The 13716-nt window shown below is 34.5% G+C and overlaps 2 protein-coding genes across 2 annotated transcripts in view; both read left to right on the forward strand.

Moving 5' to 3' along the window:
- CEP290 (centrosomal protein 290) overlaps positions 1–13051 on the forward strand; it is a 43662-nt gene extending 30611 nt beyond the window's left edge. The window contains exons 37-53 of the mRNA XM_065743203.1: positions 334–547; positions 754–891; positions 979–1200; positions 1803–1919; positions 2909–3054; positions 3888–4043; positions 4618–4741; positions 6995–7129; positions 7398–7484; positions 8984–9148; positions 9433–9555; positions 9864–10036; positions 11140–11275; positions 11420–11493; positions 11620–11723; positions 12351–12457; positions 12726–13051. Coding sequence (XP_065599275.1) covers positions 334–547; positions 754–891; positions 979–1200; positions 1803–1919; positions 2909–3054; positions 3888–4043; positions 4618–4741; positions 6995–7129; positions 7398–7484; positions 8984–9148; positions 9433–9555; positions 9864–10036; positions 11140–11275; positions 11420–11493; positions 11620–11723; positions 12351–12457; positions 12726–12914 — 2410 coding nt within the window. The 3' untranslated portion in view covers positions 12915–13051. The remainder of the gene's footprint in view (positions 1–333; positions 548–753; positions 892–978; positions 1201–1802; positions 1920–2908; positions 3055–3887; positions 4044–4617; positions 4742–6994; positions 7130–7397; positions 7485–8983; positions 9149–9432; positions 9556–9863; positions 10037–11139; positions 11276–11419; positions 11494–11619; positions 11724–12350; positions 12458–12725) is intronic.
- Positions 5017–5915, forward strand: LOC136052965 (uncharacterized). Its single transcript, XM_065743465.1, has 2 exons — positions 5017–5073; positions 5259–5915. Exons 1-2 carry the CDS (start codon positions 5017–5019, stop codon positions 5913–5915), a joined length of 714 nt encoding a protein of 237 aa, XP_065599537.1.
- Positions 13052–13716: the final 665 nt, after the last annotated feature.

A 13716-nucleotide genomic window follows, 5' to 3' on the forward strand; every position in this document is an offset into this window, starting at 1 on the left:
TTTTTTTCTTGATATTCTCAAATCTGTATACCATTTCGTTACTCATGAGATGGTAAGGCACTGGAACAGGTTGCCCAGAGGATGGATGCCCTATCCCCAGATGCATCCAAAGCCAGACTAATTGGGGCCTTGGGCAGCCTGATCTAGTGAGAGGTGTTGCTGCCCATGACAAGTGGGTTGGAACTAGATGAGCCTTAAAGTCCCTTTCAACCCAGCCCATTCTGTCTTCCTGTGATGATATACTTTAACAGCAAAAAATGCAACTTTGTTTTATTTGAAGTTTGCTTGCTAATAATTAACCAGTGTGCCCTATTAATGCTTATTTTACATTAGACTTCAGGAAAAGCACACAGTTGATGTGGAACAACTGAAAGATGAAGCAAATGGATTGAAGAAATTGCTATCTCACACGGAGAAGGAATTAGCCAATGTAAAAGCTGAACTAGCGGCTCAAAAAGAAGCAAATAATAGAGCACCTACAGCAACAATGAAGAGCCTAGTGGAACAGCTGAAGAACCAGTTGGCCCTAAAAGAGAAGCAGCAGAAAGTCAGTCAACGAAAATTATGTACCTGGGTCACAAATAAAAATGAATACTTAATGTGGCTTAATGTTTTAAGAGTTCTATATATGGTACACTAAGAGGTGAAATACAGTTGTGTAATTTAACACAAAATAGAGTTGCATTTTGTTGTTTTCTAATGTTCATGTTAGCAGCTTCTTCTCATATTAGAACCTGCATTTTTTATTTTCAGGCTTTGAGTAAAGCACTTCTGGAACTGCGAGCAGAAATGACTGCTAATGCTGAACAGCAAGTTATTTCTGCAGCATCACAAAAAGAGGCATATATGAATGTTCAGGAGATTGTTGACAGAGAAACAAAGAGGCTCACGGTGAGTACAAGATAATGTCTTTGTATTCTATTTTTATGTTGCTGGTATATCTTGATTTCTTTTTTTTTATGTACTTTTTTTCTTTAGACGCAGATAGAGGAACTAAATAATCAGATTTCAAAACTTACAGATAACCTTAAACTAAGTAAAAACAGGGAGAGTGCTTTGTTAAATGAAATGGATGAGCTGAACCAAGAACTCCAGAGGAAACAAAAGACATTTTCTAAAATGATGAGAGAAAAAAATGAAGTTGAAATGGAAAATGAAGAACTGAAGAAACGGATCAGGAGGCTAACCAGTGGTATTCAGGTAGAACTGATTTTTAAAAACGTGTTTCATTTTGGTCAAGCTTTTAAACTGGATGGGCTGACTTGATGGAGGATTTGACAGGCGTTGAGGCAAATACTCAATTTGAAACAGTATGTTTGCTGTCAGCTGGGTTACATATGAGCTGTTAGTTTTTCCTATTTAAAGTATGTCTCGAATGCACTGAACAGACTAAAAAATACTTTTTCCTTCTAATAAATTTAGAATCTGAAGAGTTCAGTTGCCACTTCTAAAGCTGTTAAAAATGCCTAGCTTGAATTTTGTGATCTTCCTGTCTGCCCTCGCTACTCTGTTCAGAACTACCTAAACTTGTTTTTTAATTCAACTGCTTAACTACTGAACTAATTTTTGAATGCAGAGTTAAATTGTTGAAGTAAAGAAAATTTTAAGAGGATAATTTAGGTTGTAAGCTAATTCTACCAATTGGAATTAAACTATTTTTTCAGGGGAGAAAAATATTAGAGATTCAATATTAGAGATAAATATTAGATTAAATATTAGATTAAATATTAGAGATTAAATATTATTAATATTAGAGAAAAATAGGTAGTGGTCGTTTAAGTTGAAAGTTTGTAATTTTTCAGAACAAAGCTGGTGAGCAAAATCTGATAGATGAACTTCAGAAAAAAGTTAAGAAGTTGGAAAATGAACTTGAGAAGAAGTGTGAAGAAACAGAAAAAAAAAGTGCAAAAGAAGACAAGGTATATGATAACTAAAAATACTGTGGCTTTACATCTTAAGTGTAGGCAGTTCAGCTCTTTCCACTGCCTCCTAAAACAACTGTGAACCAGCAAACTTGATCAAATCAAAAGCAGTTTCATGTCAGTCACTTTTTTGTGTTCTGTGTAGTCTTAGTTACTGCTTGTTGCTTAGTAATAAGTGCTTGTATATCAATACTTTTTGTATTAAAAGGTCCACAGGTTGTAGGAAACTAAGATTTTGTAGATAGCAGTGGAATTGATTAAGTGTAGTTTAGATACTTGCGGGGATACAAATTTGAAGTACTTGAGGAGAAAAAGGTGTGAATCGATTATGTGTCTGAAAGTAGATATTCTTCACAAAAGCAGTCTCCACTTCCAGGAAGTTCTGATCTTTTGGAGAGGTGTCCATTTTACAGTTGTTGGTTTTTCTGCTTGTTATCTTTCAATCTCAGTAACTAATTACTGGTTTGTTACAGTAATCATTAATATTCTTTATGGTATAAATATGATGCTTTTTTTCCTTTTTGCAAGAATTTATTTTCCATCTGTCTTCTAGTAACTGTAACTTTAGAGTGAAGACAGAAAAGTACAGAGATGAAATGAAGCAAAAGTCCAAAAGCAGAATAAAAAGGTTGTTTACAGGATGATTTTTCAGGCCCTTCTTTATCTTCTTTACAAACCTCCTGTGATTTAAAATAGAAGGATATATTTCACAAGCACATCTAAGTGTTTAAAATCTCTCACTTTCTTTTTTTAAGTGAACATAAAAATGTGAAGATGAATTTGATAATAACATCAAATTGCATCAGCCTTTTGTGCCAGTTATTGCAGCATGTTTAGAGTATCCAGCTTGGACTGCTTTTTACCTAATTATGGCTTGATGTTTCAAATTTAGAAATGTAAAGTATTCCGTGCTTCATTTTCTAATGTGGTTTTTTTTTTAAGAAAGTAGCTTGAACAAAGAAATACATAATTTGTGTGCTTCACAGACCTCTAAAGAGGAAATAATTAGATGGGAAGAAAGTAAAAAGTGGCAAATGAGAATGGAAGGGATGAGGAACAAACTTAAAGAGAAGGAAAAGGAAACCGATACTTTAACCAAACAGTTCAGTACACTGAAGGAACTTTATTCCAGGTGAGTTGTTTTCACTGTATTCTGCTACAATGTGATGGCATAGGAGAAATGCAAATATTTTTGCCACATAATCATTAACAGCTCATTACAAGATCAGTGTTTACATTTGGTACTGATATTAAAAGAATTAGTTACTTTTCAGGCTGCAGACTACTCCTGTAGTATCCTTTCTATACTTGTAGAAGAAACTGTCTCTGAATAAAACTAATGAGTGTCCCATATTATGCTTCTTGTATATGATGTTCTTTTGTTTCCCTGAAACAAACAAAAGTCTCAGCAAGACAGACAGATTCTCACCTCAATGATTCTGAATCAGACTGTTAGAACTGTATACTGTATCACTGTTGTGTTATGCTACTTCAGTACTGATAGTTCTAGCATGGTGAGACAGAAAGATACTTTTTAAACAAAACATAACCAAAAAAAAAGCAACCATGCAGTGATGATGGTTGGTCATTTGGATGACCTCCAAATAATGATAGTAATGATAATAGTTGTAACTGTGGTTAGATTGTGGTTGAAATTGCTTCAGAATGGCATTTGTCTGAGATTAGAGCAAATCTCTCAGAAATTTAATATAAAACACAAGCAAGATCAACAAATGACTTGCGACTAGTATGCTAACTTCATTCTTGCTATTTTTTCCAGTATTTGTGATTTATTTATATATATATAGTGGCTGTCTGCATGGTAACATTAATTAATGAAAAGGGTGGTGCAGTACAGTGAGAAAATAAATTACAAGAATTCTTTCAGAGAGGAAAATATTTTCTTCTAAAGAAAGCAAGTCAGCAAAAACAAAGTTTTAGCTGCAAATATACTGCATGTTGCAGGGCTGAAAAAGAGAAAATTACTCTTCAGAAGAAACTGAAAAATACTGGTGTTACTGTTGACCGTGTTGTTGGAGTAAGAGCCTCAGAGACTGAAACAGAACTGGAAGAACTGAGAAAACGGAACCTATATTTAGAAAATGAAGTTGCTCACATGAGGTAAGAGGCATTTCAAGAAAATCTGTAAAAAAATATGAAATCAAAATGAGAAAAAACATCTGTTTAAAGGTCTAGTGATAGAATAAAAAGCAACAAAACAAACCAAGTTGCAAAAGCCTATGAGTCTGTGATGAGCTAACTCAAAGCTTCCAGGGAGCAACTGTGGGTGTAGAGACATTATACAACATTGGTTCATTATTTTAAAAGTGCATCAGTATAACAAACATATGGCTCCTTTTGTGTAAAATTGTAATAATTTCAAGTTGATGAAAGTTTCTGGAACTGAGGTGTTACAGTTAAGGAGCATATTCCTAATCATTGTATCCATTATCAGTGTGGAAGGTGTACACATCTCAAAATAGCAGATTCCTTTTCCCAAAGTAGGTACTCTTGATTAATGGGGATTAGCTGAAATAGTATGTATGGATAACATAGATTTAGTATGACTAGTCCGTTAAAACTAGAAGTTACAATCCAGTAATCCAGAAGTTCATGTTTGTTTTACATAAATGTATGCTGTTCTGTATTAATAGCCATTTTTTTTTATTTTGGCTTGCTTTGCTTTTGTATTTAGAACACAGCAAGCAATCCCACGTGATTCTGTTGTAGAAGAGTTGCATTTAAAAAATCAGTACCTCCAGGAAAAGCTTAATGCATTGCAGAGACAGTGTTCAAGAGAGACATATTCTAGGCCCTTGGTAAGTTAATAATATGACCCTATCACCTCTGCACCTACTTAACAAAAATATTTATTATCCTTTACTGTTCCTGTATCATTTGGCAAATTTTATTTCAAATGATTGTTGTTGTATAACAGAATATGAAATACTCTATTTCTTGACTAGAGAAAAAATAACTAGTTTCTGAGTTCCACAGGTAGAAGCTGAAATATCCCATTTCCTATAGTGGAGAAATAAGGGATATATTTTGTCAAAAATGTGAGTCTGCAGCTGAGTCACTACTTCATGGAAAAATGTGGCACAAAGGATTTGGGGGGATTTTTAGCTGCATTTCATTAACATTAGATGTGGTTTGTTCTGCTCTGATTTGTACAAAGTTGACTGTATTGTGAACACTGAGTTGCTACATTATCTTAATTCTTCAAGAAATGGATTCAGCAGTGCAGTCTGTTTCTTTATTTCTTCTTTTTTTTTCTACTGTCTTCCTGTCTTCTGCTTTTCTTTCATGCTTCATTCTGTATTCATCTTCAATTAGAGTACATATTATCAAACTGAATTGAACAAGTCTCTTTCTGTCAGTATCGGTAAAGAGAATTTGAATTGCCTTCAGAAGAAATCTGTTTCAAGTAGGGATGAAGTCAAATATCAGACTGATCTTAGCACTTTTGGTAACAATGAAATAGATGAGGAAGCAAGCATACAGAGTGCCACTGTGCATAATGAAGGCCATGAGGCTACCAGACATGCAGGCACAGAAGTCAGTCCTGAGCAGCACCATCCTGAAGATGGTGCAAAATGCGAGGACAGAGATATTTCTTGGGAAGGACTGAGAAACAACAATACAGCTGAAGATGGTGGAGGGAATTGCAGTGATAAAGAAGAAAATATAACCCAACCTGAAAATGGAAAAACTAATGAGGAATTTGAAGAGGAGGAAAGAAAACAAGAAATATGCAAGCCACCTAATGTTGATGAAGAAGAAAGTGTACAAGAGCCTTATACTGACAGAATGAGCTGCAATAACTCTTATTCAGGAGAACCTTCTAGTGAAGTTAATGATGATGAAGCACAAAAAAAGAGTGTGAGTAATGAAATGAAGCAACACACTGCAGAGAATAAATGTGAAACTTACCGAAGCAATACAGAGGGAGTTGAAACAACCACAGAACTCTGTGAAATGCCTGAGGTTTGACACTGTAGCAGTCCTCTAGCATTTTTTCTGTAGAAGTGATGTAGAATAGTTTTTGTGTGTAGTTATATTGAGGTCATTACCAAATGGTCCATAAAAATAATTCTTACACTTTCACAGTTCACTTGTATGTCAGCTCACAACTAAGTTGTCAATTCTATAGTTTTAATGCAAAAAGCTGAGAAATAATCACAATGATGCATGCAGCTAGGTGATCATTCTTTAGGGACTTACGGTGTGATGTTACACACGTTTAGAAAAAATGTACTGTACTGAAACATTATTCCTTTAATTCTTAGTGGTGCATTAATGGATCATATGGTTACTTCCATAATTACATAAATAAAACCTACAGATTATTGTACCATTAAAAGGATCTCGTTTTTACTAATATAGGGTAATAATTTTTCATATACATACAATTGCAATTGGCATGCAAAGTACTTTTTATGTCGTTAAAGTCTTAACATATAGGAACTGATTTGGTCTGTGATCTATTTGACTTTACCTAAATTCTAAATGCTGTATGAAGTATTTCATAAACATTTCAGAATATGTCCTTAAAATTAGATTTTTTAGATTCCAAGGTAGTGTCACAGCTTTCTGTTCTCAGTAGATTTTCTGTCTTTTTGACTTTGAACTGCATTTGTAACCAGTAGTTTGATAGTTACGTTTTAGCATTTTTGTTAACGAGTTTATGCTCATTTGTAAGCTTTCTGTAAAGGCTGGTCATGTTTAGAAAATATAAGAAAAGTAGTTAAAATCACGGAATCATCAAATCATTAAGGTTGGAAAAGACCTCTAAGATCATCTAGTCCAACTGTTCATCCATTGTCACCATGCCCGCTAAACCATGTTTCTAAGACAGATCTTGTTATTTGGTAATACATCTCTGATCAGTTATATGTCACAAAATTTCTGTAATGAAAAAAATCCAAAAAGAAAGATAAAAAGCATTTTGTTTTCATCTTTTTTTTCAGTTAAAAAATACATATTATCATCTGTTGCTGTTACCAGCTACAGCTATGATTTTAAATCCTATGATTTAATAATAGTTTACTTTTTTCCTCTGTTTTCTGAAGACATCAGGAGTAGGATCAGATGATCAATATCGAAGAGAACAAGAGGTTCTAAAGGAAAATCTAAGATTATCATCTGAAAATGTTGAGCTGAGATTCCAGCTAGAGCAAGCCAACAGAGATTTGCCAAGACTAAAGGTAACATCTCCTTTACCATCTGTCCTCTTTAACCTGGCAAAGTTAGTGGATTTCTTAAAAAGAAAGTAATGTTTGTATATATTGCACATTTTACATGTTCTTATGTGAGACAAAAGGCTTGGTAGGAATTATTAAAAATGTCATTGTAATGGGAATTGGTTTCTTTTTAATAAAACCAACTGTAACTTTGTTACTGTTCATCTCAATTTGAAATCTAAAGAAGTAAGTACCTTGTTCTATATTCTCTTATTGAACTTTGTTCTCTTAGGACCAAGTGAGTGACTTAAAAGAAATGTGTGAACTTCTCAAAAAGGAGAAAGCAGAGGTTGAAAGAAAACTGGGCAGTGTTAGAGGGGTGAGTATTGCAACAGCATATTTCATCACAATTACGTTATATGAAAAAAGTACTTTATTTAAGGTAAATTATTTTGAATCAACTGAAAGCAAACAGTGCATGTATTGTTTATTTTACTGTTGAAGTGTTACAATTAATTAATAAAATTCAGTCAATAGGACCACTAGAATGAATAGAGCTACTATATTAAGACTTCGCAGTACCAAAGCTTTGTTCTGTTTTCATTAAACCTGTCTTCAGAAACATGTTTGTACCAAAGAGGAGTTACAGCCTTTATAATAAAAATTACATTTGTAACAGCTTTTTTGTTTTATTAAAAAAGAAAGGCTAGGATTTTGATTTGATGCAGTTGTTAATGTACCTTGTTAGTGAGGCTGCTTTACTATGCAAGACTACACAAATGTTACTCTAGCCATTGTCAGCTGCTTTAATAGAGCAACACTTGAGAAGTTAGAGGAAAAAAAAGGTTTCAGCAATGCTGAGTGTTTCATTTTGCTGACTTCTCAAATTTATTTGTGTGAAGCAGAAATGAAGCAGAATTAAGCAAGAGCCTTGAATTATACAGTGAGAATGAATTCTGCTTTGGGGTACCTGGAAAGAATAGTTTCTTATGCCGTTGTAGCTTTTGGATAAGGCAGTTCAGTCTGTAAACAGCTTCTTTCAAAGATTCTGAGGAGGCAGCAAATTCTGAAACTTCCTTTTCTGACACAAAGATCTGTTAGGGTTTTTTTCTCTAGTTCTGCTGTGTACAACCACAAAACTTCTAATCCCTTCAGTGCTTCCAGACAAGAAGTAATTCTCACCTCCAAAATTTGCTCACTGTACATTTTTATGTAAGTCTCCTAGAATCTTACTCATTTTCTGCTCTACAGTGGTCCTTTCCTCTGTGGAAAGGAGATACTTCGGGAAACAGCAACATTTTTAAATCATTATTGCCGAGGAAGTCCATTGCCGCAAATAATACGAGAAAATAAAGGCATTTGAACACTCTTTTTAAATACTTTTCTACCTCATAAAAAGAATGGTTGAAGAAAAAAAAAAAAGAAAGGCCCTTTTTTAGTTATTTAAGCTCCCAGGCTGTTGTGACTTTTCCCCTTTAGACAGTGCTAGTATTCATGCAGCTGTGTGGTCAGTTGGATCAGGAAACTGCTCTACAAGAAAAACATAATGGAAAAAAAACACAAAAACCAACTAAATAAAAAACAACAAAATAGAACCTAGTACTTTGATTTATTGTTATAATGTTTTACTTTAAAAAATACATACAGTTTTGAGGTTTAACTGCAGCTTTCTTTGGTAACAAGTTGAAGGAGCTGATAAGTTGACTGGATTTGAATATATCACTTGACCTTTTGGAAAGCTAAGTGTGCAAGACTCCTGAGGATTCTAAACTTTAAAAACTTTAGAATAAACATAAAACAATGGAAAATACGCCATAAAAATAAGAATTTGTGTATCTAAGAAGGTTGTGTTCTATTTTTTCTTTCTCTCCTGCACAGGCTGGCAGAAGTGGAAAGACAGTCCCAGAATTGGAAAAAACTATTGGTTTGATGAAAAAGGTTGTAGAGAGAGTCCAGAGAGAAAACGAAGATCTGAAAAAAGCTCCAGCTGTGGTTTCTAATGAGAAATTACTTGGCCTTGAACAGGAAAATGAGAGGTTAAAGGTACTGATTGTTGTTAAATAGTATATTTAGATAGGAGTTTATATAGAATTTAGTCAGAAAATTGAACAGCAGGCCAGTTGTTGATGCTGATTAGTACAGAAGTGCACAAAAGCTGAACTTCATTGTAGCATAACAGATTGCATGATTTCTGGAATGATACTTCGTATGTTAAGATACCTTTAAATATGTGATGAAATGTTCAGTCTGCTAGGTAACACTGCTGTGCTTCAAAAAGGAAATTTGAAGTAACATTAATATGTTTTAACAAACTATTTATTATTTAGTCTGAAATGAAAAAAATGAAACTTCATCTTGGGGACCAGCTGAGTATGCATTATGAATCTAAAACCAAAGGGATGGAAAAAGTCATTACTGAAAACGAGAGGCTACGTAAAGAGCTGAAAAAGGTATGATCATTGTAAAGCACCTCCTTTTTTCCTTTAGCTACTTGTTGTGCTAAGTTTCTTTTTTCTATTTTAAATTCTCCATGTGGAGAGGATACTTTTCCAAGTATTGTTATTGCTATTGCAGAGCTTTTAATTACATTTGGGGTGGAGACATCTTAGAAACAGGCCATGACAGAATTTGAAAGTTGCAGTGCTAGTGGTCTGGGATACGTAAGTCTAGGATACATTATCACCACTGTCTCGCCACCTTTTTAGATAATGCACTGCAACATACAAAGTAATTTTTGTTTTTTTCTACTGAACAATAGGAAGCTGACAGTGGAGAGAAGCTACGAATAGCAAAGAATAATTTGGAGATATTAAATGAGAAATTAACTATACAGCTAGAGGAAGCCATTAAGAGGCTAAATTTGGCTGAGAGCACAGGCCCTCTGCTTGATGAAGCTAACAGGAAAATCTGGAAATCAGTTGCTGTAACAAGGTATGGATTAAAACCATTCTTCATTCCTCAAATATTATCAAAAGAATACATACTTTCATTTTCATAATTTTTCTTTCTTTCCTCTTTTGAAGTTGTTATAACATGCTTGTTGTCCGATATTAGTTTGTAGAATCAGTATAAAAATCTCTGATATGAATCCACCAGAGATCTGCCATCCTTAACTATTGACCTTGGTAGCTGGTTCTCTAGAGAAGCTGTTATTCCTTCTTCAGTTCAGCTCTGGACTCCTGGATAGCTTCAATAGAGGAACTACTTTGTTTTCCTTGCTACTTAAGTGTACTGAATGTGTGCTTTGTGGAATAACCTCAGTTTCAGCTGAACATAGAAAGCATGTATTTTAGTATCTTACCCAAAGGTCAGCAATATGAGAGGGGTGGGAGAAAAAGATAGAAAAAACAGAGACCCAGAACCTGCGTTTTCCTGGTTGTGTTTGTGTACCTACATAACCATATGAACATGCGCAGGTTGTTATTAAGCCCACTGAGATTTCTGTGCTCTTTAGGACACGTACTCATAGGTGCTCAGGAAGCCCTGCAAGAAGAGGAATGTGCAGTAAAGATGGCAGGCCCTTTCAGGCTGGTGTTATCAGCTTAATGTTTGAATCCAGTTTCTCTTTTAGTTATTCACCTTCTTGAAAACCATTTACACTAACTTCTCTTTTAGTTGATATAGGTAGTTGTGTGTTAATATGTATTTCTATATATGTACATGTGTATGTGTGACAGCTGCTCCAAAAGTAACACCTCCTTTTGTTCATCAGTGGGAAAAAAAATGCACAGCTAATATTGCTGACTATGTTGAAAAGTAGTCTTTTGCATAAGAAATTCTCAGCTATCAAATAGCATTACTGTGCTCTCTGCTTTCCATGGAAAACCTGGTGTACATGTGCAAAACCATAGAGGATTCCAGTAACTCCTTGTTAAAGTACAAACACAAAGTAAGGTCAGCAATGGTGGAACTTTTGGAAGAACCTTTATTCTAAAATAATACAAAAATGTTTCATTGATTTCTATTTTTGGAAAGATGTTAGCTTTTCCTCTTCTCTTTTTCTCTTTAATTGCTAATAATAATTTTATTAGCAGGATGCACAAAACAAAGATGAAAGAATTGGATATTGCTAAAAAAGACCAAAGCATTACTGACCTTAAACAGCTGCTTCAGGAGGCAACAGAACATGAACACAATGCTGATAAAAACTTAGAGGATCTGAAAGAACAAGTGAGTAAAAATCTAAGCCAGACGACTCTAAGAATAGATGGATTAATATTGGTTTTATTCTGATGTTCATACTGACAGAGTTTATTTTTCTATAATCTGTGTTGTTTTGTTTTTGTTTGGTTTTTTTTTACATTTTCTTTCAAGATGGAACTTCTCAACCACTTTCCTGAAGGTACAAGGACAGAGAAAGGCCTCCTCAGGGAGCTCCAGCTTTTAAGGTACAGTATTCCTTAGCCAACACAGGAGAATGATTAACAAAAAGCCACTGCAATTTTTAATGATGTATTTCATATTCTAAAACATGAGAATATTTAAAATGATTATTAAATTGTTTTATATTCCAGATCAACTAATAGTCGATTAAAGGAAGAAAAAGCAGAACTAGCACGCCAGATAGAAGACTTTAAGCACGGCATACACACGTTCACAAGTGAAGCTCCTGCAGCTGGTAATCATTTCCAATGCCTAAAGATTTTTGTGTAGTTTGGGCCTAATAATATAATCCAAATATTTCTATGGCTTTATTAATGCCAATGTACGTTAAAACTGAAGCAAATTAAGGTCCTTGACGTTAGAGAATTAACAAGATATTTTTAAGAAAGTATTAGTAAAAATTATTTTGAGCACAAGGCTGGAATCTTTGCAATATTTCCCTTTCCAAGAAGATGAGTATTTTGTGTTTTACAAATATCAAATACTGCTTGTAAGACTTCAGTCATTCATTGAAACCCTCCTTCTTACTCCTCTTGCACTGCATTCCAGAATGCCAGAAAACAAGTGTCTGTTTCAGGATACCAGCCCTGTGAATGGCTTAAGATTAGCAGCTGTAAGAATGAGCCACAGCAAAAGGAAAGGAGAGTGCTATAGTGCAAGAATTATACACTATTACCTAATTTGTGGAAGAACCAAATAGTAGCCAAGAGGATTTGAAATTTTGGTGTTTTCTGATTGCAACTGAGTTTGCACATTGCATCTCTTTACAGCTGAAACAGTTGGAAGTATTGTTGTAACAGATTTGTTCATGCAATCAGTTATACTTACCCGAAATTTCTTATCAAGTCAATAATTTTTGCAGGAAATAACGAAGTTGCAAAGAAGGATAAAAATGATCAGTTAATGACAGAAATAGCTGACCTCCAGGCACAGCTGAAAGCCTCAGAGCTGGAGAAAGAGCAGTTAAAGGTGAGTTACAGTGATTTTTGGCAAGATAATGAGCACAACTATAGTCAGCTAGAACGTATTTAGTACCCAAACTAACAATAAAACAACAGTCAATTTCTAAGCATTAGGCCTATGAAGCTGATTTTGTTATTGAATTTTCTCTTCTTGAGTAAATTTGTCTGTAGAACGTATGTTCTCTAATACTTCTGCCTCTGAAAAAAAAAGCTGTTGACAACATGTATCTCCCAAGTGTTGGTTATAGCTGGTACCCCTTTGTTCTTCATAATAGGAAGAAACAAAGAAGTTGAGAGAAGAACTGGAGAACTTCAATCCTTCCTTCTTTGAAGAAATTGAAGATCTGAAATACAACTATAATGAGGAATTAAAAAAGAATATTATTTTAGAAGAAAGATTAAAGAAGCTGTCTGAAGGGTTTGGCATTCCAGTGGATAGCCCAGCAGATACCTCTGTTGGTTAGCTGTTAGTTTCCTCAGCACTGATATGGAAAATAAACTCTAGGGCAGTTACCTAATACTGACATGTCTGTCATTCCAGGACAAAAAAAAAAAAAAAAAAAATTGAAGTCATAATGATTTGGCATGTTTTGTAACTTCCTGAATTCCCTTAGCCAATGGGTTTGTGGTCAGTATTTATATACACCATTATATAAACGAGTCACAATGAAAAACAGTTATACCTCCCCCATCTACTATGCAATATTGCTCAAAACAGTAATTGCAGTTATAGACATTCTTAAGAAAAAGTCCAAGTTTTCAACTCTGACAAGTCCAGAAACTCTGAAAGCACCTTATGAATGGTGAACTCCCGATCACTGATACTGTAATGTATTGTTGCAGTCGTGCATCTCAACAGCATACAGTGCTGTGCTCGTCTCTGCTCTTACACGTTAGTTATTTGTACCTCAGCTGTAGAAAATTCAAGAAGAAAGAATGGAAAACATACCTGCAGTACACCAGCCAGGCTAGAAGTATTTTTGGAGATAAATGTACAGCTACTAGGTGAAATTTTTCAGTATGTATACTTTATATCAGTGGATGTACACTTTCACAGCACAAATAAAATAAAGCCCACACAAATCACCATCCGTTCTTACTTTAATATTTATGCCGTCTTTTTTCCAATACTTAAGATGCTATTGATAAATTCAGATGCAGTCTTACAAAGGCTACTACAAAGCCAAGTCAAATCTCTTTCTACTCACAAAGAATCATCACAAACAGAATATTTCCTATTGCTTCCTCTGACCTTTGCCCAAAAAT

Source organism: Cyrtonyx montezumae, unplaced genomic scaffold (assembly GCF_038088225.1).
Source record: "Cyrtonyx montezumae isolate F1298 unplaced genomic scaffold, pur_monq_1.0 scaffold_3, whole genome shotgun sequence".
Lineage (NCBI taxonomy): Eukaryota > Metazoa > Chordata > Aves > Galliformes > Odontophoridae > Cyrtonyx > Cyrtonyx montezumae.

Coding starts and splice junctions, on each gene's coding strand:
- LOC136052965 (XM_065743465.1), top strand. CDS start 5,017: ATGTGGCACAAAGGATTTGGGGGGATTTTTAGCTGCATTTCATTAACA. Junction 5,074..5,258: donor TTTCATTAACATTAGATGTG/GTTTGTTCTGCT, acceptor ATCTTCAATTAG/AGTACATATTATCAAACTGA.